General features: G+C 41.7%; 1 protein-coding gene across 4 annotated transcripts in view; it reads left to right on the top strand.

Moving 5' to 3' along the window:
* The first annotated feature begins 20,037 nt into the window (after window positions 1-20,037).
* BDNF (brain derived neurotrophic factor) overlaps window positions 20,038-27,482 on the top strand; it is a 50,007-nt gene continuing 42,562 nt past the window's right edge. The window contains exon 1 of one of the 4 annotated variants that reach the window (XM_084777642.1): window positions 20,038-20,645. In XM_084777642.1, coding sequence (XP_084633768.1) covers window positions 20,643-20,645 — 3 coding nt within the window. In that variant the 5' untranslated portion in view covers window positions 20,038-20,642. Of the gene's footprint in view, window positions 20,646-21,221; window positions 21,416-21,440; window positions 21,707-27,482 lie in introns of those variants that run through there. The other 3 variants (XM_084777641.1, XM_084777645.1, XM_084777644.1) reach the window with 3 other exon arrangements.

Genomic DNA, 27,482 nt, shown 5'->3' with positions numbered 1-27,482 from the left:
AAGTCTTTATTAAAATATTAAATGAGGATTCAATTGAATAAGTGGGACTGAACCTGAGCTTGGGCAGGTACTGTTCTGGCTTCCCCTACCCTTTTTCAAATGTAAATGTAGGGTATCTTTTGTCATCAACAAAAGTTGCAAGGAATAATGAACAGTGGAAGAAACGGCATAAAAGCAAATGGAAGAAAGCACAGAGGTGGATAATTTAGCTACAACATCCTTGAAGACGGGCCAAATATCTTTATCTACTAAAGGAGCTACAGAAGGGAATGTGAAATCTCTTATCACAGAAAGGAAGGCTTCTTGTTTTCCTGTGGCGATGGCATTGGGCCAGAGTAGCCATCCAGGGGAAGGTGAAGAATAGCATTTACTAGAAAGAGGCCCAGGTGAAAGCAGAGACAGTTATGAATGAAATGAAGGGAAACAATTGCTTGCTGTTCTGCACAAGCCTCCTAAGGCAGGACAGTGCTGGATACAGGCTGGGCGCCTGAAGGTCCCTGAGGATTCCACAGGAGACACCCCCAGTAAATAAAAGAAAGACTGACGCCTATGAGCTGACTCAGACAGCAAAACGAGCCCCAGCCTCTTACCATTCCAGTAATATGTGCACTGCTCACATACAGGCTAGGTCTAAACCAGAGGAAATGCTCACCTCACAATACAAGTTTGTGCACCCCCGTTCTTAACCTAGTGACAGAATCAGACAAAGGAAGTGAGAACTCAGCAGCATTTTCCCAAAATCTTTCTATGCTGGCAATAGTCGACTGCTGGTTAAGCAACCTGATTTAAAAGTTAGAAATCTTGGGATTTGAATGCCAATTCTCCTAAGTACTAGTGCTGTATGCATTTCTTAACTTTTGGGGACTTCCTTCGCTCATCTTCCAAATCATAAAACAGCACCTGTGTTGTGAGCAAATGACCAGCAGTAGGTTTGGTGTGGTGTAGGAAGTGTGGCAGTTTAGGGGGAGAGTTCATCTCCAATCCACAGTCTTCCTCGTTCCACTTCTATTGCATGCTCAGAAACTCAGGTGTTTAGCACTTACATTCCAAGAACTGTGATGTAAACTAAGTCAGAAAAGATTTATAAGACAAAAAAAAAAACAAAAAACAAAGAACAAAAAAACAAAAAACAAAAAACCCCTCAAGTTTTACTATTTTTTTTTCCATATCCCAAGTTAGGATTCCAAGACTGAAAAAGAAAATTTTGGTAGAGATGCTCTTAGATTTAAAACAGGGGGAAGTGGACAAGGCAGACGGCTAAGTGGTAAAGGTGATGGATTGCTAATCTGTTGTACTCTGCACCTGCACACCTTTAATCCTAGTATGAAGAAAGCAGAGGCAGACAGATCTTTGTGAGTTTCAAGCCAGCCTGGTCTACAAAGCAAATTCCAGAACAGCCTGGGCTGTTACACAGAGAAACCCTTCTCAGCAAAACAAAACAAGAGGGAAAAAAAGGGGAGATTGCTGGAGTTGACCAACATTATCAGCATCAGTTCAAAGCATCCACCAATAGAGAACTGTGCACGCCACTGTTCATTCCTTTGAGACCTGTATACCACCTGACCTCAGTGGCTGAATAAATTTTCATTTTTTATCACCTTGTAAGGATGATCCAATCACAAAAGCCATCAGGTTACCCAGCCATTACCCAATAGCCATCTTAAAGTGATCTCTATTGGTTTTCTAACACTTTGGCTAGATCCATTTGTGCAGTTCTCTTTTAGTGACCAGAAGACACCCATTGGCTCAGGCCACTTGGATAAGCCATGTTAGTTCAAACAAAACCTGTCCACCTTTATCAAGATTGTTCCTTGGTAAAAATCAGGTAGACACTACCAGTGAGCAACAAGAATTTGGCACACCTATAGCTTTTATGTTACACTGCCTATTGTTATTGTAACCTGTATCCATGAATGACACAGGCAAATTATAGCCATCCACTTTCACTGAGTTCATCCTAAGCAAAGCAAAGGCTGGGGTGATAGATCAATAAAGTGTTTGCCAAACAAGCATGAGGATCTGAGTTGGAATCCCTAATACTGATGCAAAAGCGTGAGTGTGGCAGAATCCCATTACTAGAGATTAAAAAACAGGTGAATCCTCTAGAAGTGGCTGGTAAACCAGCCTAGCCGAGTTGCTGAGGTCCAAGTTCACAAAGAGACCGTATCACAAAACTTAAAATGGAGCAAGTTGAAGAAAGACACTCAGTATCAATCCCTTTACCACACTTACCAATGCACATGCATCTGCTTATATGTTCACAGACTCACAGGAACATGTACATATGGATACACAAACACAAAGAAGTAAAATGTACATCTCATACTCTATTAATGCAGTGCACACACAGCAGCTTAAAAAGCATTGTTAGTCCTCCTGAATCCTGGAAGCACACAGCTGGAAATGAAAAATCTATGTCCAGAGCAGCAGGTAAGCAGTAATGGCCTTAGGCCAATCCTGAAATGTCAGCAAGCCTTCGAGGAATCCTAAAGGTTGCTGATGCTTCTCCACTTGGCAAGGCTCCTACCAATGGATCTTATAGCTCAAAGCAGTGGGAGAATTACCTGTAGAGTAAGAAAAAGAATCTATTATTCCTACATAAGGCAACTTTGATTCATTTTACTTGTTTTTGTTTTTCTGTTTTTTCTTTTATTGAAAATGGATTTTTATACAATATATTCTGGTTACAATTTCCCCTCCCACAACTAGTCTGAAATTCTCCCCACCTCCCCTCCCAATTAATTCCACATCCTTTCTGTCCCTCATCAGAAAAAGCACAAATATATAAAGAAGAATAACAAAATAAATAAAACAAAAACAAACAAACAACAAACATAAGACAAGTCAAAGAAAAAGCACAAGAAACACATATAGACATAGAGATTCACACATTTGTACACACTGGAATTCCCTAAAACATGAGCTGGAAGTCATAAAATATACACAGAGGACCTCTAGGGTGAAAAAAACTAGTCCCTGAGAAAACCATTTGTGTTGGCCATCTACTGCTGAATATGGAGCCTGCCTTTAAGAGTGGTTTGCATCCCCAGTGAGATGCCCCTGGACATAACTAACTTTTCATTTGTGAATGGTTATCAATTAGAGATAGCTTCTAAGTTGGGATGGGAGCTTGTGTCTACTTCTCCTGTCAGAACTAGATACTCATCTGCTTAGACCTGTACAGGCTCTGTGCATACTGTCACAGTCCCTGTGTCACTTCCTATGTATCAGTCGCCTGTGTTTAGGAAGCTTTGTTTCCTTGGTGTTCTCCATCCATCCCCACTGGCTCTTACACTCTTCCTACTTTTCTTTCCTGACTCAATTGACATTGACTAGAGAGTTGGTCAGTTTCCATGTGTGTAGGCTTTTGGTTATTTCTACTGTTGGTGAGGTCCAGCTTTAGTCCATGGTGAGCTGATAGGATACAAGGCACAGCATAGTGAAGTTCTGTGCTTGTGGATACTTATAAACCCACTACTAGAAACAGATTAAGATAGGAGCTGGGTGACTAATCAAGAGCCTGATAAAATAACACAGGTACAGCATGTCATGTGGATAGCCTGGATTAACAGAGTATGAGTGGCGGGAAGTTGTCTGGCTCATACTTAGTTCACAGAGAGCTAATGAGATCCGTGGATATATTTCTAAATGGATATAAGAGAAAGAGAGGCATCAAGGATAGGTGAAACATCATCTTGAAGGGAAAAGTAGAACTGCCATTTACTGATGTGGGTAGACTAGGGAAGAGGCAAGGTTTAGAACTAGGAATGAGAATCTCCACTTGTTTTGAGTCATGATAGATTTGAGTTGTTTTTGTACACGTCCGAATCTGTCAACTAGACAGTAAGATACATGTATCTAATATTGAGGAGAGAAGCCTGATACAGAAGTATATACTCTTGTCAGCATAAATTACATTGAAACTCATAGTAGTTGATGGAAAATGATTGTAAGTACAGAAAAACATGAAGGACTGAACCTGGGAGCTGAACATTATAATTTAGAATTCTACACTTAAAGAAACAATCAGCAAACTGAGGTTGAAAAAGAATAATTAGAAAGAAAAAAAGGAAAAAAGTAATTAGTCAGAAAAGAAAACTAAATACTATAATTTCATTGAATTATTTTACTTAATTGAATTAATCCATTAATTAATTTTTTTGGAAAACAAACAAGTAAATAATCAAATGAATGGTACTGTGGGTTCTAGTGAAAAAATCTTGGCCATCTTTGTGGTCTTACTAACATACAGTCTTAAATGTATACACTGAGAAATCTTTTCTCAAAAAACAACAGAAAAAAAGAGAAAGAGAGATAGAGAGAGAGAGAAGAGAGAGAGAGAAGAAAGAAAGAAAGAAAGAAAGAAAGAAAGAAAAAGAGAGAAAGAAAAAATAAAATGCCATGACACACGAACCACAAGATCACTGGACAGTTCCTGGCACTCAAGAAATAACCTAACAGCTACTGGTTTTTTATTATTATTTGGTACACAATGGACATCACCAATTTACCCCCAACATGTTTTAAGCCCAGGAGCCCCTAAGAAAAAAGAATGAGTTAGAAAACAAGGTTATTTGAAACCTTTCAATGGGGCTCAAAATTGTCTCAGTGGTATGCATGTTTATTTTACCCTTTAACAAATGTCATACATGAAGCCTCTTTGCAGCTGCAGTACTTCTCTTTGCATTGTGTGTGTAAATATACATCACCTTTTAAAATCTTCCATGGGTTCTAGGGAAAGCCCCTGTTAAATTGATATGCCCCACTTAAAAAAAATACTCTTCTATGCTTTGTTAACATATTAAGGATCAGATGTTCTTAAGAAAGCTAATTTAACAGGGATCAGATATCTGATTTCATTAGGGAAGGGAAGGGAAATGAAAAAAAAAGTTTCGTGTTCAATGAAGAGGAAAAAAGATTTGTACAGAATTGTGGTTTCGTACTCTTTTCTCAACCTTGGGGGTCTTTAACTTTGCTTTTCTACTGTGCATTGGTTTTCTTTTAAGAACTATTTCTTCTTACTTGTTCTCCTTCATCTCCTACCCCAAAGAAGCAATTAATATTGAGCCCCATCTTGTTTTTGAGGAGTGTGGTACACAAAATAAAATTCAATAAGCAGTAGATCTCCTCAAACAGATCAATCAGAGAATAGTGACTTGTTTTCAAAGTCACTTTGCTTCTGCTTTTCAAAAGGGGGACCCTAATAGGATCTCTTTAAGTCGTGTTTTTGTCTGCAATAATAATACATAGTGAGAAGTTTGTTTCACATATGACAAATATTGATTATTATGATCTTCATGATGCCAAAAATACACCTTTGCCTTCTAGCCTAAGGATAGTCATCAGTACAACTGATTAGGAAGAATTTTCCAGAGCATTGAGCATTAAAAGGGGTTGAGACTGAACACAAGTTTATATTGAGAGTGCATCACTGACAATGAGGAACATCTGATATAGGAGCAAGGCAGGGAAGCACCTACACATGTGCTTTGCTAATGCCCTAGGAGTAAATATATCCAGGGAAAGGGAGCGTGCATTGCTGGAAGAGAGCAGGGTTTATGGCAAGTATAAAGAGTATGTATTCCTTGAATCCAGTTAAAGAGAAATATGACAGATTTTAAGGATATTTGCTGGCTTCTTTGTACCAGTGTAGTAGTTTTCTTATTCAACTAACATAGTTAGAACCTGTGTTGCTCTAAACTCTGCCTAAATTCACAGTTATCATGGCTAATTATCTTGCTAAAGTTGCTTTACTAGGCTTGTCAGAGTAATACACAAAACGTTAATTAACAGAGTTAGCTTGAAGGTTGTATGAATACCATGTGATTAGCTCTGTCTTTAATCTCTTATTAAAGGGTATTGACAATTCTATAGAGCAGTTCAAAATGACTGAAAAGATATACAACCCAAAGATGGCCTAGCCATCAGCAAAACAAAGTGGCCACAAAACAAAATTCTGACTATGACAACAATGGCAAGCATAAGGTCAGATGGAAGCTCTGGCCATTTTAAAATAAGCTCCTATCCTGGGGACATGTTAAGGGATGTGTAAAGCCCTGAAACTAGGTCACTGATTCACGGGCAATCTCATCGGTAGCACATTGTATGCTTTGTGTAGCAACCTTAGTAGTATATCTGCCACATCTAAACATCCTGATGTGGTTCTAGGTGTCATGGAGGGCTCTAGGGAATCTAGGGAATCTAGGAATCCTCTACAATTAGAAAACTGAGTATAATTTTCAGAGAGAATATTTCAAATAGCATCAAAAATAATGTAGAGAGCTGGAGAGATGGCTCAGCCATTAAAGGCTAGGCTCACAACCAAAAGTATAAAAAATAAAAATAACGTAGAAAACCTGCTACAGACCTTTACTTTGTATTTCTTTAATCATTATTCTTTCTTCCATGTTCCATACTCATTCAACTTAACTTGAGATATGACTTATGAAATGGCTAGTTTGTCCTCAAGGTACTTATTGCTGAGGATTAAGGGGAAAAGGCCACATCCAACATAACAATCTCCTCATCCCCCATCCTTAATCAGAGCAAGTGCTCAGAAAACATTTGGTGGTGCAAGGAATGGGTGAACCAAGGATGTGTAACAGAAGAGACATTGTGCTGCTAATCAGGGTTATCTTAGGCTTCATGTTTGAATGTGATTTGTTGTCACTGTGTTCACAGCATCACTTTAGTAAGAGATGCCAAAGGAGCTCATTCCACATCCATAGTTAAGTACAACAGTAGAGAGCAATCAGCACAGATGACAAAGTGGAGAAAAAATTATCACTATGAGTCTAAGATGTTATAACCAAAGAAGAATGATTAGATGCAACCTTGTTATTGCACCTTCCGATAAAATATAACCTGATTAAACATGTTAATTTGCCGTCTTAATGTTAAACAAATGCTTGCACAAGATGAAGATGCCTTGCAAGAACTGAATATGAATGCCCAGTTACTGAACTCTGCAACAATGATAGAAAATAAGCAAATGTCCTCACAATTGTACCAAACTTCTGGAACCACCTTGTTTCATTCCTTTATTGGATTCCCAGGGTTATGATGTCAGGTTTGAGATGTCTGAGTCAACACCTAACCCACTGTAATCTGTATCTTATTTAATTGAGTAGACAACATGAGTGACCCCTGAAAATTTTTGGACCCAAAAATTACTCAAAGGGGAGTTAGAATTCTCATCTCATTTCACTCTCCTCCCAGGAACACAGGAATGGATGACTGTAATGAAATCTTCATGTTATTCAAAGTGACTGCTTTCAGCATTGAAGACCAAATACTGACCTAAAAGACTTCCACTAGAGCGTGTCGGACCAATCTTCCTTCTGTGGAAATTACCTAAAATCTAACAGCATCTTAACTGGTCAAAATTATTATCAAACCTCAGCAAACTTACAAAGCCCTACCAGACAAGGAACAAAATGGTTTACAAATGAGGTTACATGTCTGTTTAAGAGCCAAGGACAGTGTTTGAAAATAATTTGGGAGAGGGAGCAAAGCCTACCTTATCAAATTGACGAATACTGGGGAACCTGAGGCAGTTGAAATGCAATTATCCCTGCTGGAGTTTTGTCAATCCAGCTCCTGACACTTCTAAGCATTGCTGTGGGGCTTTTTAATGAACAGGGGACCTTGGGATTGGATTTCACCTCAGTTCAAGGTATAAAACCTGCACCCTGAGAATACAAAGTGCAAGATGTTGACTAGTTCACAGCTGTCGGGTTCAGAATCCTAGAAATCAATAGCTCTAGCTTCTGTTTCACAGAAGGAAACTGAGGTCTGGAAAATATCACACATTAAAAACAAACAAAAACAAAGAGAAAACAAATGAACAGTTGAATTAGAATTACGCTGTTTCCTGTTCTTTTTGTATTCCTAAATCCACACATTCTTGAATTTTTTATTCCTAAATCCACATATTCCTCAATTTTACTTAATTAGCTAACTATTGTTACTGCCCTTGCTATATTTAACCCTTTGCTCAAATTCTACAAATTTACAATGATGAATGATGCTTGACACACACTCTCTCTCTCTCTCTCTCTCTCTCTCTCTCTCTCTCTCTCTCTCTCTCTCTCTCTCTCTCAGGATCAAATACAAGGCCTCACACTTGCTAGGCAAACACTCTACCATTAAGCTAAATTCCAACCCGTAGTTTGTTTTTTTGTTTTGTTTTTTTTTTTTCTTTCTAAAAGCTGTAGCTCTGTATGGCGAAACTAATATGAGCCCAAGAGAATCTATCAGAAGGATAAATTTATTGGTCAGCTTTCCATTGGTATAGCAAAAAGCCAAGAGAATCATATTATAAAGAAAAGCCTTATTTTGGCTCTCAGTTTAAAGATCTCAACCTATAATTGGTTGACCTCATTCCTTTGGGCCTGTGGTTATATGCCATGCCAAGAATGTGGGACAAAGCAAAACCACTTCTTATGGGGGACTGAGAGAGGAAGAGGCAAAGATGGAGACCCACAGGATCTTCAATGATCTAGCTCCAGTGCTGTGATGACCTCCTACTGCATGTTTCCTTTTATGTTTCCACAGCACATAGTTCTAAGTTGAGGACCAAAACTTTACCACATGGGTCTTTGGGAGATGCCAGACCCAAACTACATTATGCATGATTTACTACAGTGAAAACTAGATTCAGGACGCATACAAAAAAAAAAATACATCATCAGGAATGAGATCCTGCCGGAAATCCCACGTGAATCCTGTCAATCCATTCTTTCCTTCCCCCCCCCCCTTCATCCCCATAATTTGCCCCCTTGGCAGTATAATTCCTAACACTTACCTTGGCACATGGCTGTGCTGCATCTCATCCATGTGTCTCAGCCAGTGTATTCTCTAGATTTGTTAATAAGAATGAGTATAAGCAAAAGCAGGGTGTTTAACTTCTAGATGCTTCCAAAGCCTTCCATATCTCTCTAGTGGGACCCTCCTGGTTGGGTCCTTGCTCTATTTGTTTTTGTTTTGTTAGACTTAAAAATAAATTCTCAAAATCTTCCAAATCCATCCTTTTGAGTCTGCCTAAATACTGGCTTGAAAACAGGAATGGATGCAAGTTTTGTGAGGTCTGAAGTATATATAATTTGGGAAGCACTCATTACAAAAGGAATAAAATGTTACAAATAAAACCTTAGATCTGACAGAAACATTTATTTAGAGGAAGAGATCTTCACAAACTGTTACGGTCCTAAAAGGAAGAGCCTTTTTTTTTTCCAGGCATGTGTCTATTTGCCAGAAATGTTTATCTGAGAATTCTTTCTGAATTGCAATTTGGTTTCATTTCACCCCTTCCCAACATTCTGCAGTGCCTGGAAACTCCTATCTATAAGGGCCTGTGCAAGGGACCATTCACTTCTCTCTACATCTGCCTTTACTTTGGGAGAAGCCTATTGGAAAGTCACACAGTACATAGACCACCCAAACTAGGGCTAGAACCAGGGGCATGCGGGCAGAGAGTGTGCCAGTGCTGAGCCTGGCACTAACTACGTGACTTTAGACAAATATCTTGTTTTCCTTTCCCATCCCTCTTAAATGAGGGTAATAATACTACACCCACAGGAATGTCAACTACCATAACTCCCAACACTATTTCTAACATGACAAAGTGCTCAAGAAAAGCAGATGACTTCTTTCCACCCATCCTCACTCAGGTTTTGTTTGATTAAGTGATGGCATTCAGAGCAAAGACTCATCATCCCTGCTCAGCCACAAAGCTACATCTTCAGTTCACACTGTTTGTTTGATTGTTTTTTTTGGGGGTGGGGGGTCTGGAGATATTAGCAGCCAGAATTAATTCTAAAATTCATAAAATCTTATGCTTTGCCACTTTGCTGTGTCGCTTCCCATTTCTAATGTTTTTGGATACAATAAGTTTGCCACGTGTAACTGTAAATTAAAAAGACATTGAATCCTTAAGTCAAAATGCCACAACTCAGAAGGACCCACTGGTGAAATCTTGACTCTTTGAAATCTAACAAGAGCTACTAGTTTGGTAGGGGCACCCTACCCAGCCTTGCTGCCAGCCACAGACAGCTTAACCCGATTTTGTCGCCACAATCAGTTGCAGTTACATTACAAGCACAGGAATAATGAATACCATTTATTGAATGCTCATTATCTGCCTTGTAAAATGGTATCTAATTAACACATTAAATCCTCACAAAACTCCACCTAACAGTTATGATTATTACTATTTTTCTGATGAAGAAATGGAGACTCAGAGATATCAAGTGACTTATCTTAAGCAAAATCAGCAGCCTGTCTATTGCTTACCAGAAGGCAGACTCGTGCCATGCCCAGTCCCTTAATATCAGCAGCATACTTGTCCCGCTAGGTACAAGATGAGGAAGTGAAAATGGTGAAAATGAACCTATATAGGACTGACAGAACTAGAAGCACCCAATAAATCAGTTTAAAAATATTTATTGTGTTGTTAAACAGATTCCAAAGGTTAATGGTTGACATCAAGAGCCATCTTATATCTGAAACATCCATTGGTTTAGAGTTCAAGCAAGTCTCTTAAGGCTGCATCAACAGGAATCACTTAGCTAACTGATGGTTGCTCTGGTCTGGAGGAATCAAGACAGCTTTACTCACAAGCATAGTACCCCAGGGCAAAGTGGAGATGCGACCTAGGTAGCCAGTCCTTCGGTGTTTGCATAAAGTCTTGTGGCTTCCCCATGTGGCACCTCCAAGGCACTAGTTGTAATCAACTTATTCATCCAAATACTAAGGTACAGAACGAACTTTTACAGGAAGAGGAAGGCAGATATTTTGGCCATTTGGAATCTGAAAAACTTTGCTCATTTACCAAAATAAAGACCATTCTCAGGGTAGTTTCAAAAGCAGGAAGTTTTTTCTATGAGAGGCAGCCATACTGGACTATGGCCTGACACAACATTCTCATCTTAGAAAGCCTTTTTACAACCCAGGTCCAAACATGGCTACATTCTGAGACACTACAGATTAGTACTTTGATATATGAAATTGGTGAGAAGAGGGAGAGGAACACTTTAGCCTACAATACATTTCAGATGTAGTGCTATTAGCTAAGTGGAAAACAGGCCCAAAGATTTCTTTTTAATGCTATTTTCCCAACGTTAGACAGCTGAACTTGTAGCAGTGAGAATAAGAACTCTTTCACATTCAGCCTACTAAAAAACACTGGACGATCTTCCTAAAATTTATATCTTGTCTTGTGGGAGCAAAAAACAGAGGCAGGCTCAGTGTAGGGTCTAGAGATTTCCTCCTTTTCTTTAGAAATATCAGACTTTTTGTAACCACCTTTATCTCAGGACACTGAGGTCATAGGCTTTTCAGCACACCCGGATCTCTGAGCTGTTCACTCTTCCCATTTCTTGGCTGACATTTCTCGAGGATGGGTCACTATTTAGATTCTGAATCACAGTAATATTGGAGAATATGATGTCCTTGTTTATGCTTTAACATAGATCTGTCAAGACTTTGGGAACATCTCCACAGTAATTTGCAAACCTAGACCCATTCTGGGAGTCTGAGTCACCGCATTAGTGCCCCCTAATTTGCAGTGTATACCCCAACTTTGATTTGCAGCTCTTAGACTTCAAGAATAACCTGCTAACACTATAAATGTAACATTAATATAACTCCTGATTCTTTTGTGGTTCTTTTGCTGTATGTAGTTTATTTTGTATGTGTGTAATAATATAAATGTATATGTAAAAAATTAAAAAAATATTTTTAAAAAACAGCAAAAGGTAAACAAAATATAATAATAATAATATCTTTTAAAATAAATAAACAAAAGTATTTTAAAATGAAGAATAACTTGCACCTTGGAAAGGAATTGACTTAGATTCAGTCTAGGCTTCTTCTATGATATATCTGCTACCTTCTAGAATGGAGAGAGGAGAAGAAGTTGTTTAAGCCTCAAGGAAAATGTAGGAAAATTAATGCTCAATGGTCTTTTTCCAGTCTCTCCTTGTATTCTACCCTATGTTTCGGTGAAATTAGAAGATATGTCTTCCCAGAGTTAAAAGGAGCAATGCAATTCTAAGCGCCTTATAAGATTATGTTACGCTTCTGTTATATATCACTCTGGTACTGGAGGGAAAGGAGGAGGCAGTATAGTTCAGTGAGTGGCTTGTTGAGACATAAAATGAATTTCAACCAAACAAACAACTATGTGTTAAGAGAAAGATGTGGCAGAGGAGATGTATGGAGCATGATGTTCAATATTATGAATTATAGAAGTTGAAAATCTGGAGTTTTAACTCTTACTCTATCAGTTGCAAGCCATGTGATTCATGGTTTGTTAGTAAGAGAAGAGAGTTAAGCAGAAGCACACAGACATGGTACTAAACAAAGCCTGGCACAAATCAATACCCAGTACATGGATGCTCCCGTTTTCATGCTTCCTGACAGTAAGAAGTAAGTGGCTGAGGCTTCTGATCTCTCCTACCCCTCACCGGCCTTACAAATATGGGTTTTCTCCAATCTTCTTCACGTTGTAAATGATTTCTTCAAAAATCTAGTTGTCCATGTCAGAAAATTCCTCTCCTCACCTGCCAGTCAGAAGAAGTGGAAGGCAAGATGTTGAAGTGGGGATTCATAGTCCTATGCTATCTGGTGAGAGAGAGGTAGTTTGTACAACAGAAGTCGAGTGCATGTCAGGTGTTTCTAAGGAGACACTGCAGGGAGAACTGTCTCTTTCTCCCATGCTTCTTTTGTGGGACTGTTATTTGGCTTATAATTCCATGTTACAGTCTATCATTGGGCTTGGGAATTCAAAACAGGGATTTCAAACAGCTAGTCACATTCACATCCAATGCTAAGAGTAGAAAAATATAAATGCTTGCTTTCTTACCTGTTTTTGTTTAATTCAGTTTTCCCAATCATACAGTTTTGCGGAATGGAGACACCCACTGTGAGCTTCACACATAAACTAACTTAAGGCAACACTGCACAGATATGCCCATCTGACTTACTGATGTAGACAATTCTCAATTGAGGTTCTCATAGGTGCTTTGCCTGCATGTATGGCTGTGCAATGTTACATCTTAGAGTCAGCAGAAGCCAGACGAAGGCATTGAATCTCTTGGAACTGAAGTTACAGATGGTTGTGAGCTATGGGCGCTGAAAATCAAACCCAGGTTCTTTGAAAAAACGGCAAGTGCTCTTCCAGGCTGAGCCATCTTTCCACACTCCAACCCCCTTCTGCCTCCCTTTGATTTACATTGAAGACATATTTCTTTGTCTCGATCTAAGTCTCTGTCATGATCCTCCTGGAAACTATAGGGGACTCCAAACTCCAACCCAGACTCCAAACCTACAATCCTCCAAGCCAGTGTTCTTAAGGTGGCTAGTCATATCTACATGTGATCGCAGCTTTGGCTAAACCTTGACTCCAGCATCTTCAGGCGCCACTGTCCTTCTCCTGAGATAATGCTGATTTAGAATCCATAGCTCATAAAAAAAAATCTAATTAACAAGTAGTGTTTTATTTAAGTTTCTAGTTTTGGATTAGTCAATTAACTTAGCACCCTGCGAGCTTCATGTTGACCTCCTATTTCTCCTGGGATATTCTGTTCCTCTTCCTTTGGTCAGGCTGATCCTAACTTAGGGAGCAGGGTGCATAAGAGTAAGTATGCATGGTCTTGGGTTGCCTGGGTCAGGGAGGCAGTTACGGACAATAGAATGTACAGGAGCATCAGTTATTTGATCCTGGGGAGACACTTGGGAATCTGCCTCTTTCTCCCACCGGCTTCCTGAATTACTGGTCATCTACAGCAACCTGTCGCCATCCAAAGCAGTGGTCTCATGGAAGCTCTTTCTGGGAGTTATCCTATTAAAATATATAAAGTTGAAATTAATTCTGAGAGAAGACTAGAGTCACTTGACAACTCCTGACTTGGCCCACATTTTCCAGAGAGCTCACTAGGAAATTTTCAATTTCTGTCTGCATGTATATCCAATACCACACAGAAAAGCACTGATGGGTGGTAAGTTAATAAACTCTGTATTTCCTGGATATAAAATGATGGGGTCAGCCAGAATTACCTTCAAGTCCTAACGTCTTTGAACTTAACAAATAGAATGGCAATGCTGGGATTGTATATGTAAAGTCACAAACAATACTTTTTTATCAAGTGAAAGAGAGACTATTTTCCAGGATTCATGAGGAAGAAAAGTCACTTAGAGGAAACACACTGTACACTGAAGCTATTCACATGTCTTTGCTGAACCAGAGAGAAATAAGCGTCATTCTGGGATGAGGAGGAAATGTGAAGTGTTACAGAAACAGAGCCTTGAGCCTGGGAACACTGATAACGGGCACCATATGCTCAAGTTAGGGATTCCATAGGGTTAACAAATAGCCATTTGAAAATGTCCTCAGCGAACAGGAGATACTTCCTCATTCTCTATCTTTCTCTTATTCCCTGATCTGTGCACAGTGGAGTCTTGCCAACAATAACACTACTTGCTGAGGCCATTTAGAAGGGCAATGGCCATTCCCTGGCCTTCATTCCTTGCCAGAATCCTTACACCCTTGTTTCCATAAGGCACTCTTTTTTTTTTTTAAAGTAGAACAAGCTTTATTATTTGAGTTGCATGAAATGTGTAAAATTGGCAAATCTATAAGCAGAGAAAGTAGACTGACCATTACCCAGGGCTAGAGTGGGTTGAAGAACTAGTGATTAGTAGAAAACTTCTACATATTTCTGGGGGGAAGGTAAGCAAAATGTTCTAAGTCAACAGAAGTGATGGGCATGTGCTTTCTTTCTTTTTTTTTTTTTGTAATTTTACTGATTTTTTTTTATTAATTTATTCTTGTTACATCTCAATGGTTATCCTCTCCCTTGTATCCTCCCGTTCTTCCCTCCCTCCCATTTTCCCCTTACTCCCCTCCCCTATGATTGTTCCTGAGGGGGATTACCTCCCCCTGTATATGTTCATAGTCTCACCCAATTTCTCCCATTGTTTTCAGGATGGTAGCACCTCAGTGCAGCACCATCTCTCTTCTCCTTTCAAAGGAAAACAGACCTAGTTTTTTTAACCTTTCAGCAGATTCCCCAAATCCCTCTGTCACTCTAGTTGCCTTCTGCTGTGCCTTCTCTAGTTCCAAAATATCCTATTTATAGAAAGAAACCCAGAATGAGCTCAGGACTCATCATATGACCCTAACCAATTCTCTTCCCATGACTAGAATAGTTTTCTCTGACTTCTCTTCCATTCTGCAGTTTATTCAGTGTGTCTCAAATGGAGCGTGTCATTCTTTTATTTCAGCCCAGGTTAAATCTCAAATATGCAAAGTCTAAGCTAGTGCTATTTATTATAAGACACTGATGTTCACTACAATCAGAAAAATACTAGAATTAATAAGTTCAGGAAATGGATAGAGCCTATGGTTTATATAGCATCAAGGTTTAAAAATCGTGGGGGTTTTTTCCACTTCCATTTAAAAAAAAACTGTATGACATTCTAGTTTCTCAAGAGATTTCATAGCTGTCAATCACACCACAATATGAGTGAAACCACTGCCTGGAAGAACATGCTGTAGCATTCAGCTCTGCAGAACAATGCACCCCTGTCACCTGGAAATTTGTAGAAAATGCCAAATCTTGGTTCCTATCCCAGACTCAGAATCTGCTTTCTAACAAGCCGCCAAGGAGATTCATGTGGATATTAAATTATGAGAAGCACAGTTCAGCAGCTGTGAAATATTCCCTCCAGATACTGCAGGCAGAGAGGAGCTCAAGTGTCTCTCTTGCTAGGCCCATCACATTACACTCACTCTATTTTCCTCACTGATTCTCATTTGCTTTTCCATGATCTTAACTCTAGTGATCCATCACTTTGTACTTCCTCTTCTTCATCTCTGCCTGTAGGATGGTTTAGAAGGAGCCACTCAGATCTAGCTCCGTATTCTATACAGTCTTGTTTCCGCTTCCCTGTGAGGCTTCTGGTTTTCTGAAACTCAGTTAAGTCCTACGCAAATCTTCCACCTCAGGCTTAGTTGTCACACTAAGGCGTGCGCCAAAGCTGTTGCAGACTAAACCATGAGTTTTCGAACGCTTTCTGTCCCTTCCTTCTTTGTGATGCTCTGATTGTTTTCTTTCCAGCTAAACTAGGCTTGGTAGATGGAAGATTTCGTGAGTTCTTTTTAAATATGATCTCAACACCAAGTTCTTGGCACTCATTACCCGTTCTTGTTTTCAGAAAGCTTTCCAAATTGTGCATCGTGATTCTCTGCCTCTCCTTCCATTGCCTGTGGAGAACCATTAGGGATCAGGAAATGACTAAGAGAGCCAATCTTTCTTCCTACCTGGACAGAATCACTTCTTAGGTCATAAACAGAAAATATTTGTTACCTGTTTTCTTAGGCTTCATGCCAGCAACTCTACTACTGTCTGAAGCCTCCCGGTGTCCACTGTCCTGCATTGATTATAACTAGCAATCTCACAGTGATGAGTAAGAAAAGAGAACACTGAGGGGAGGAAATGGACACTATTAACATCTTGCAGTAATTAACCAAGTGCTCAAAAATGAGATTCAAGGATGCTTTAAGAAGTTATTAATATATGGTTCATTACCCCTTTTCCCTCTGCCTGGCACAGAATAAGTACAAAAGGAAAGAATAAAGGTAGTAGTAAGAGAGGAAGAAGAAAATAAGACTTCAAACACAGGAGGAGATGAAGAACTCATCAATAACAACAACAGACTGATTTGGTGAAAACACTTAGGAGGATAGAACATGAGTGCTGTCTCATCCACCTCAACACGCTAGAGGAGGTCCTAGCTCATCACTCTGAATGTTATAGTGTAAGTCTCCACTTTAAAAAAAAAAAAAGAGTATGTCATTGCTAAGATATCCAAGCATCTCTTAATTTGGTAAGAAAAAACATATTTCTTTCTCATTCTGATTTCTGTTACCATTTCCCACTACTTTGATGACACTTCAAACATCTATTCAGTTGTGTTCTTGTACTGACTACTTTTGAGGGGCTCTTGTTCAGTTTTGTGCCTATCCTCATGACATGACAGACAGAAAACAAGTCTGTTTGCTTGTTTGTTTTTACTGCGACACTAATAGAAGACCATGTGAACATAAGCATAGCAAAAATCCTCCCTGCTACGTTATGTTTCTATATTTTGCTTGCATTTTTGGCTGCATTTTTGGATTACAATAGTTAAGGTGTGTTTGTTTAGCATTCACTCTGAAATGATCCTATCCTTGCTAAAAATGAGTGTGGTCAGATGAACTTGCAGCAGTGTGGGGGGAAAAAATGGCATGACCAAGAGAGCAAGTGCTCCCAACATTAAAACTGTAGCAGGTACACTGGCTGGCATCTATTTTAATAAATAAAATGACCATGATCATTGCTTGTGATTAGGCACTGGCTTTCTACAAATGAAAAATAAAAAAGGGAATTACATAATTGAGTTTGAGCAGATAAAAGCTGGAGAGCTGATAATGAACCAAGAGAGGGAATTCTCCTTTAGGTCAAGGAGAAATCAAGAAAGGAAACTACACATGTGAATCATTACACAAAAACCTACCCCAGATTTATGTGGGTCAAATACTATCTTTTCGTTCTTCTCCACAACTCACCACAGTAAATCTCATCATATAGCAATTCTCATCACTCATCTTGGCCCATAAGTTGTTTTGCTTTTTAATAAGAGCCCTCCCCCCGCCCCAAGCAAAGAGGGTAGAAAACAGTTCTTTGGAAATATTTTCAGTACAATCCTGTGATGTCTAAACAATTCGAATCTAATTGTTCATTCATATTTTGCATCTAGAAATACCTAAGCCATCAACTTAGTGTACCCCTACAACATAGCATTAATTTTTCAGAATAAATATCTGTTAGAGAAGGCTATTCCCTACAGAGGCCAGAAACAGTTGACCAAGTCAGACAGATGACAACAAGGAATAACTATGTTCACACACAGATCACCTTCCCATGTCATTTTCAGATTTCAGGCGAAGTCTGAATTCATCAACCGGCAAGAGAACCTGCTAACAGCCTTAGGAATTGCACTCTCAGTAACTGGCTTTGCTCACATAGCCTGTACCCCAAGACCTCTGAGGATAGTTTATGTCAGCTGTCCTAGTCTTAGGGCAGCATCTGCTGGCTAATTCATGGATGGACAAAAAAAAAAATGACAATTTGTGAATACTATGAACAGTTCTTTTAGTTGAAGGGAACTGTTGCCTTGGTGACTGTAATGGGAGAAAGGTATTCTCTTAATGATGATGCAGCCAAGTCTCCAGGAGCCTGGCAACTCTGTGAGGTCAAGAAAGCTTTTATATAGGTATATGTTGAATGGAACCTAGGATGAGCTGGGATGACTTCGGGAACATCTCTCTAGAGGGGCATATTATACACAACACTGGACTTACTGCTAGTACTAATAATAATCCAGTACCGATGGAGATTCCAAGAACAAAAACTCATAGAAGGAATTAGGAAGTAAAGCTTAGTTTCCTTAAAGGAAGCGTTCTTAGGATGGGAGGGGGAGGGGACATGAACCTTGAAGCAGCCACTGCATGCTAATATTCTTCGAACTCATCCTGTGTGTAACTCTGGTTTTATACACCAGGGAGTATGAATTCCCTTCGAACAAAGCACACCTGATTGGAATAAAGAAACTGGAAATTGAAATGGACTGTGTGGTCTAAAACTTGAGAGCTAATCACCATCTTCTGCAACATCTCTCTGCCTCATCCCTGCAGTCAATAGCGCCACAGCCAGGGCCTGTGGTGCCATTGGTGGGCTCCATTGGTGGGAACTCTGGAGGAAGAGTAAAATCATGGTGTCGGTGCCAAAACGGCAAAACCTGAAAAGCGTCTGGGGACTTCCCAGGGCACTCGGGCTGCTCAGAGCTGCGGGCATCTCCATAACAACTGGTTTACATTCATCCTCGGTTTCTCTGCTCCGCTGCGCAGGCTAAGTCAAGGGTAGCAAAGGAAGGCTCTGGTGAAGAGATACCCGGAGCTAGCGCCTCCCTACGTTGGGGGATGTGGTTAACTCTGGAGCCACAGCTAATTTCTAGAGATTTCCGGAGTTCTGCCTAGGACGTCAGCCTAGTGCCCTTCCCCCACTGCGCCCCTCCCCCCACTGCGTCCGCCTTTGACTTTATTTTATACGCACAAACACACACGCATACATACGGGGAAATTTTTTGTGTGTGTATGACTCCTTCTTGAAGTTCATCTCTTTCCTCCCAACTTACTTTCTGCCAACACGTGACCTCTCCACTTCCCAGCCTGCGCAGTCACTGGTGGGAAGTGTAGTGGCCAGCGCGAAGCTTCCTGGGAGAGCCCCCTTCCCGGCACTCGCGTCCAAAGCCCACCGTTTGGAGCGTGCGGCACTGGTTCCCATCCTCGGTTACTGGGAAGCAGCCGTGATAGGGCAGTGACTCCGGGTAGGAAGCACGGAGTCGACGCGGAGCCCGGAGACTGGCTCTGATCCTCCCCTCCTGGTCTACACCCCTCGGCTCGGAGCTCCAGGGCTCTCAGGGCCGACCTAGCTGCGCACAGAGACTGTTAACTCCTCGCCTTTGAGAAGCCATAAGCCATTAAAGCAGACGCTGTCATAACTTCATTCAACTCAAGCCGCTTGAGAGCTCGGCTTATACAGGTTCCTGTGGGCAACTAGTGGCTCGCCTGGGTGCCTCTCGCCTAGTCATCAGTCCCTAAGAGAAAAAGGGAAAGTTGCAGGGCTGATGCGCTCTTCGATTCACGCAGTTGTTCCCTACGACAAGTCACTCCTGCCCCATCACCCAGCCCCTCCTTCCCTCCATTTGATCATCACTCACGACCACGTCCGCTGGAGACCCTTAGTCATGGTTGGGGGAGGGGAAGGGGCACGAACTTTTCTAAGAAGTTTCCTTTTTACGAAGGGAGTCACAGTGAGTTGGTCACGTAACTGGCTCAGAGCGGCTGCCCTTGCCCCCTCCCGCCACCCCCTCCCCGCTGCGCTTTTCTGGTATTCTTATTAAAGCGGTAGCCGGCGGGTGCAGAAAAGCAACAAGTTCCCAGCGGTCTTCCCGCCCTAGCCTGACAAGGCGAAGGTTTTCTTACCTGGCGACAGGGAAATCTCCTGAGCCGAGCTCATCTTTGCCAGAGCCCCAGGTGTGACCTGAGCAGTGGGCAAAGGAGCGGTGTGCAAATTGGATTATTTTTACGGGGGTACTCTGAAACTCCCTCACTTTCTGTGGGAACTTTTTGTGCCAGGACGCAGTGACAGGCGTTGAGAAGGCTGCTTCAGGAAACACCCGCTATATAGCAGGGCAGTTGGACAGTCATTGGTAACCTCGCTCATTCATTAGAATCACGTAAGAAGAACTCAAAGGGAAACGTGTCTCTCTGAATGAGGGCGTTTGCGTAAATCTATAGGGTTTTCAACATCGATGCCAGTTGCTTTGTCTCCTGTAGTCGCCAAGGTGGATGAGAGTTGAAGCTTGCGGATATTGCAAAGGGTTATTAGATTCATAAGTCACACCAAGTGGTGGGCGATCCACTGAGCAAAGCCGAACTTCTCACATGATGACTTCAAACAAGACACATTACCTTCCAGCATCTGTTGGGGAGACGAGATTTTAAGACACTGAGTATCCAGGACAGCAAAGCCACAATGGTGAGTAGCAATAAACCCTGCATTATAATTGAAAAATTTTGACATGTTGCCTAACAACAGGCATATACCAGGGCTCTTGCTAGCACTTCACACGCCAAAGAACAGCAGCTATTCAGGCCAGGGGAATCGGGTTTACCCACTGCAACTTTAATTGGAATCATTTGAGATTTAACACAGCAGTGTGGAACTGCGTGGAACAAACTTGGAACTGGAGGGGGTTGTTATACTGGCTGTTCAAAGCTGATGCTTGTCTGCCAGCCGTCTTGTGTTCCATTCTGTGCTTTACTGTACGGTGTGTGAGCATATCGTATGATTTATATGTGGCCATATAATTGACATCCGCAAGGGGATTAATTTTCACCTAAAAACAATAATGTTGTTAAAGGTTAGGGCTGGGGAGCGGAGGGGGTAAGAGTGAGGCAGAGACTAAGAGTTTAGGTGAGGATAGGGGTGGAGTTGGGGAAAAAGAGGAATAAGTCGGGACTGCCTATCATCGATAATGAATTGGGTAATGCGCTCATACATGAAAAGGGTCTCATCAACATGTGACCAACTATTAACAGGATGGCTTTGGCAAAGCCATCCGCACGTGACAAAACGTAAGGAAGTGGAAGAAACCCTCTAGAGCAATATCAAGTACCACTTAATTAGAGATTTTTTTTTAGCCTTTTCCTCCTGCTGCGCCGGGTGTGTGATCCGGTCGAGCAGAGTCCATTCAGCACCTTGGACAGAGCCAGCGGATTTGTCCGAGGTGGTAGTACTTCATGCAGGTATTCTTCTCGCCGTCAAGCCAACCCCGTGTCGCCCTTAAAAGCGTCTTTTCTGAGGTTCGGCTCACACTGAGATCGGGGCTGGAGAGAGAGTCAGATTTTGGAGCGGAGCGTTTGGAGAGCGAGCCCCAGTTTGGTCCCCTCATTGAGCTCGCTGAAGTTGGCTTCCTAGCGGTGTAGGCTGGAATAGACTCTTGGCAAGCTCCGGGTTGGTATACTGGGTTAACTTTGGGAAATGCAAGTGTTTATCTCCAGGATCTAGCCACCGGGGTGGTGTAAGCCGCAAAGAAGGTAAGCACTGGGGCGGGGACCCTGCATCCCCAATTCTTGAGCTATTTTGATACTCGATCTTCCGGAAAGGACGCGTAGTGGAGAGGAGGAAGTGGAGGGAGAGCACGAGAAAGGGTTGTTTCTTGGTAATTGCCCAGTTTAAATTGCTCTAGGTGAGAACCTGGGGCAAATCGAGGTGGGGGAAGCTCAACCTTCCTGCGGATATAATGAGTTTAGTTAACTTGGGATTGCAAATACCTGATTCAAATGTAAGATTTCTCTCAATCCCCCCTTTCCCTCCCTCTTTTCCGTTCTTTTTGCTTGTGTGTGGTGTGTGTGCGTGTACAGTAGAGTCATTACTAATTATGAAGCTTTTACACAGCACTCGATTTCCTAAATTTTGACTTTATACCATTTAGAATCATACGATGGAGGGAGTGTGCAGTGGAGAAAGAGGAGGTGGAGGCTGGGAAGAGGGAAGGAGGTTAGCTAAATATCCACAAAAATGAATCAAGGTAATTTCAGCTCCTCTAGTGAGGAGGATTCATTCTCTCAGTATCCCTGCCTCCCTCTCTTTCCCCCTCCCTCCCTCCTTCCCGCCCCCCTTCTTCTACCCCGCCCCCTCCTCCTGCCTCCATCCCTCCCTCATTTTCTCTCTACCTCTCCTTCGCCCTCGCGATCCTCGCTGGATAGTTCTTTATGTTTTGGGTGATTTTTAAAAATTTTTACCCCTTTCTATCTTCCCTCCCCGAGAGTTTCGGGCGCTGGCTTAAGAGGGCTCCCGCTTTCTCAAGGGACGGGGAGCAGCTGAGACTGCGCTCCACTCCCTGCCGGGCCGGATGCCTTACTGAGCCCAGGTCCGAGTCAGTCGGGGTAACTCAGAGAAAAGGAGGGGGGGGGGGGCTCGGCTCAGGAATCGAAGGTCCTTTCTGGATCGAAGAGCCCGGGAGCGGCCCGGGAAGGGGCCTGGGTTGGTGGTGGAGGTGGAGAAGAACACTCGTAGCTCCGTGCGGTGGCTGGACAGAGCCACCAATCAGCGGGGAGCGCAGACCGCCCAGGCGGGCGAGGTTGTGTCCACTGGCGCGGGTGGAGGGCCTCGAGCTCCCCGCCGACCTGCCGCCACCACCTGGGTGGGCTGGTAGCTTAGCAGGGAGTGGAGATGGAGGGGTTGGGGGTAAACTAGACACCGGGAGCCGCCCAGTCTTCTCCTCCAACTCCCCAGCCCCCGCCTGAGCCCCCAGGGGACCCAGAGCGCCCGGAGCGTGCTGCTGCGCTGTCCTCCAGCTTCTCTTCCGGGAGTTCAGGGACTTGCGCTCCCATGGGCGGGCAGGGGGCGGGGGCTGGGAGGGGGGCACCTCTCCACTCTCCTACTACCCCCATTCCCACAGCTTCCACCGCCCTTTGTTCAGGCCAGGAGCTTTGGCCTGCTGCATCTTTCGGTGTAAGGCTTGGTGCCTCGGGACCCCTCCCCGATAGGGCTGGAGAGGCGGGTGAGGGGCGTGATGGGGGAATTTTTTTTTTCCTGAAACTCAAGACTCAGGATTATTTTGATGAACGAAAGAATCCCAACTCTGCGCAGGTGGAAATGATGGATTCATAGGCGATGCGAGGATATTGTGGAAATTGGGGGGTGGAGGGGGGGTAGAAAAACAGGCAGTTGGATCAGATGACTGCCCATAGGCTGTTCGCCACACAAAGGGAGCGTAGGGCAGGGTTTACGGATCAAGCCTGCAGCGAATGGGGCACAGACAGTTCCGGGATCCAGGCGTTTTCTCAGTCAGTTCTACGTGAAGGGAGCGGAGGGGAGGGGCCCAGAGGGAAGCGTGGCGGGAGGGGCCGGGCTTGGGGGCGGGGGGATTTCGGATCAGTCTGATGCAATTCCAAGCGTGCTGCAAAGGAACTCCAAGGCGCCCGCATCACCACCGCCACCCACCCTTCCCAGATGGTGCTGTTTTAAATACGGATCTGCAGGGCTGAACGCAGAACTGGGAGATTTATTGCAAAATCCCGAGAAGGGGGGCCAGGGCCAGGGAACCAAGGGACAGAATTTAAAGGTGCAACGCCTGCTTTTCCCCAACCCAGCGGCAACCGGTTGGAGGTTTTGGGGTTTTTGTTTTTTGTTGTTGGGGGTTTTTTTGTTTTGTTTTTTTGTTTTGGTTTGGTTTGGTTTGGTTTTTGGGTGTTGGAGGAATTTTTTTTTCCTTCTTCGTTCTTTCTGTCTGCCTGTCTTTGGATCTAATTCACCAAGGAAGAGGTGTAAATATTGTGACATTTTGAGAAGTCTTAATGGATAGGGGGGAAAATAATCATCTGTCATTCTAAATTGTAGTTTCCCTCCTGCACCATGCCTTGCTTGTGACTACTTGGGGCTGCCTAATACAGTTGCTAGGGCTTTAGACAAACCCTTCGTTAAGGGAATATTATATTTTTAGTCCACTTGCATATTTTTCTGAAGTTGAACGGAGGAAATTGTATGTATCATGTCGGTGGGCGACAAGGAGGGAAAATACTTACCAGTCTAATTATTTTAACCTCGATTTTTTTTTTTAACAACTTAAATAAGCCTCAAAAGTGTCACGTCATCCTCTTACACGCAAGCATCCTTGACTTGTAAGGGGGAAGTGGCTTCGACTGTCATTTTAAGAATGGTGCCCCTGGTATTTACTATTTTTATGTATTAATATAGATATCTTTAACATAAAAGCAAAGCAATTTTGATTGCCCCTTTTGAAGTTATAAGATTAAAGATGATAAGTGGAGAGGGAGGGAGAAGGAGAGAGGGAGAAAGAGATTTTAACCTTATAATTTTAATAGAAATCTAGCCTACTTTTGTAGCTCCTGGTCTTACATATTAATGTTTCTATAGGTGAGATTTTTACCTTGGTCGAGCTCCCTCAGTGGAATATATAAGTACTAAATCAGATAAAAATATATGCATCTTGCTAATATCTTTTCCAGTATCCTTGACATCAACAACACAGCAAATTTTGGAGGACAGAGAACAATGTCTGAAAAGGCTTTGCAAACTGCCACTCCAGAAATGGGTGATATCACTATAGTGTTCTCTTTTCATGCAGCATCTGCACTTGATTGAACCAAAGTCCTTGCTAATTAAAAAGACGGTCTCATCTATATGGCCAAAGCAGCAAACAAAGCTTTTTAAAAAGCAAGTGATTAACTGGCCTGCTAAATATCGTCAGTTATCTATCAGTGTAAATTGGAAACAAGCTTTGGAAAGACGTGGGGCCAACCTGTATAAGCTGCTGCTGCTTTCATTCCCACTTTTCCTTATGGTGTCTTTAAATTCTTAATCAGAAAAACTGGCAAATTTAGGTCTTTCCTTTTCCCGGCCTGTCCTCTAGGGGAAACTTTACTAAGAAACAATGTATCAACACCAGTAGTAGGAGAAAGAAGACAAGAGGCCAGGTGACTACAAAACAGATAAGCAGCCACAAAAGTCAGTAAGTTGAATTGAGGCAGTTCAAACTAAAACGGGTTTTGTTTTGTTTTGTTTTGTCAATTTCTGTAATCTTGTGGTCCATGTTCCAAATTGCTCATTCATTTGGTCATATTGCTTACAATCTATCAGTTAAAATGTCTTACTAAAGAGTTGGTTTTTCTTTCTAAATACATTCTTCTACGTCATTTTTGCTTTTAATTAGAGCACTCTAATCCAACCATGCAAGTGATTCCAACAAACATGAACTGATATAATCTGATATAAAAACTCTGCTGAAAACCATATTTGTTCTGAACAGCACTGACTTGCCAAAAAAATATCTATTTTTGTAGCTTTCTTTTCACTCTATGGATAATTTAATGAGTTGCCTATTTTAATTTTACAACTGCTACCTCAGAAGTGTCTCAAATTATCCTTCTTTTGCTGGTGTCTTCTCTGCTGATCTGTCAGTGTGGGGTGTGTGTGCGTGCACGTGTGTGTGTGTGTGTGTGTGTGTGTGTGTGTGTTGTTTCTAGTGGGAGTTTTAACAAGCAGCGAATCTCTTAAAATTACATTCCAAAATCCCATAAAGAACACTGTGTAGTAGTTAATAATAAAATAAACATTAGCATTGAGTGAATGCCTACCACCAAGCACGGTGGAAGAGGAGAGGTTGCCCTAAGTGGAGAAGATTAAAATTTTAAACAATAAAATGTTCTTTCCCCTTCTGACTTCAGAGTGAATATAATTTCAAGACTATAAAGTATTACCTCTTTTATTTGGGAATGTAAGCTGTCACAAGTGTCTCTTGAGGAAAAAAAACACAAGTTCTATAAACAGTAATGCCCCACCCCCCAACTCAACACAATGGACCAAAATATTGAATTATTATCTTACCTCCATTCCCACTTGGTAAGTTTTTTTGGGTTGTTTCTTGTTTTGCTATTTGCCAGATCTTGATTTCTTTTCCTCTCTCTCTTTTTCTCCCTCCCTTTTCTCTCTCAAACACTGTAAAAGAATCCTGTAAGGAGTTCCTTTTATTAAAGTGCAGTTTATTTGTATTTCCTAGTAAGAGCATTTCGTGGAGTATTTTGACAACTCATTACAGGTTTCTTCGTTTAATTTCTAAATGAGCTATGTTGAGTAGGAATCACCATGGCCTCTTAAGAAGAAATGTCAGTACCAAGCTGTGGAGACATTCCTCAGTAGACAGTCTGGTGACTCACAATTTGTTCCCTCAGATTTCATGGATTGTATTTGCTCAGTGTCCATCATGCCCCCCTTGGACCTAACTATGGCCTTTGAGGGAATTTTAGGTATCATTTCCTCCAATTTTGATTGATTTCATGTTTTCAAAAAGTCTTTACAAATATTCCCAAAATTTGGCCAAGCTAATGGAAAATTTTAACCAGCACATGACCTTGCCTTCCTAAATTCTTCTTTCCCTCTCTCAAAGTTGAAGGCTCAAAGGAAATCTTCCTGTAGCTGACACACTAGCTAAGTCACAGTCACTAATTCCCCTGAAAAACAAACACAGAAGATAGGCCAAAGCCAAGAAGTACATTACTTTTACTCATGAGTCATAGAATCTAACTGCCAGACTTTTGTCAGAGGTCACTTAGTCCAGCCCATATCTGATGCATGAGTTCATGCTGGCTTGCTCTCTTTCAGCCCTCTGGAATTTCATGCTGGTCTTGGATTCCTGGATACTTGTTTACCTTGGTAGATAATGTTTGTATATCCTAAGTGGGTCATGATGACATTTGCTCCCAAAGTATGCCTTCTGTAGAAAAATAAGTCATAATTTTAGTCCATATACATAAAATATAAACCAATTTTGAGTCCCAAACTATGTCAGAATTTGGAGATTCAGCCACAAGCAAGATTGAATGATTTCTATCTTGCTGAAAATTGTAGCCTGGTGACAAGGTCTGGTCTCTTAAAGTGTATAGACATCTGGATTTTTATTTTCTTCAAGAAAACACAGTGACTCAGATTCAAAGCCATAGTTCAAGCATTACCCTCAACTCATTATCAATAGCTAAAAGGTCAATCAACTTGGTTTCTGTTTCCATACACATAGAACAGAAGAGATGTTCACAGAATAAATTCTAAAGTACCTGTCAGTGTTATATTTGACTGGTGTAGAAGATACAACCTAGATTGGGTATATGGCCACTCAGGAGGATAAGGGAGAAGGATCACATGTTCAAGACCTGCCTAGCCTGCAGACTGAATTCAAAGTCAGTTCATGTAACCTAGTGAGACTGTCTCAAAACAGACAGTAAAAGAGAGCAGGGATAATTGAAAAGTAGAACATTTGTCTGGTATGCATAAGAGCCTGTGTCAATCCACAGT

The sequence above is a fragment of the Acomys minous genome (genome assembly GCF_964271855.1).
Source record: "Acomys minous genome assembly, chromosome: 3".
Lineage (NCBI taxonomy): Eukaryota > Metazoa > Chordata > Mammalia > Rodentia > Muridae > Acomys > Acomys minous.
Note: the sequence above shows the minus strand (reverse complement) of the source record. Positions and strands in the feature narration are given on the sequence as shown.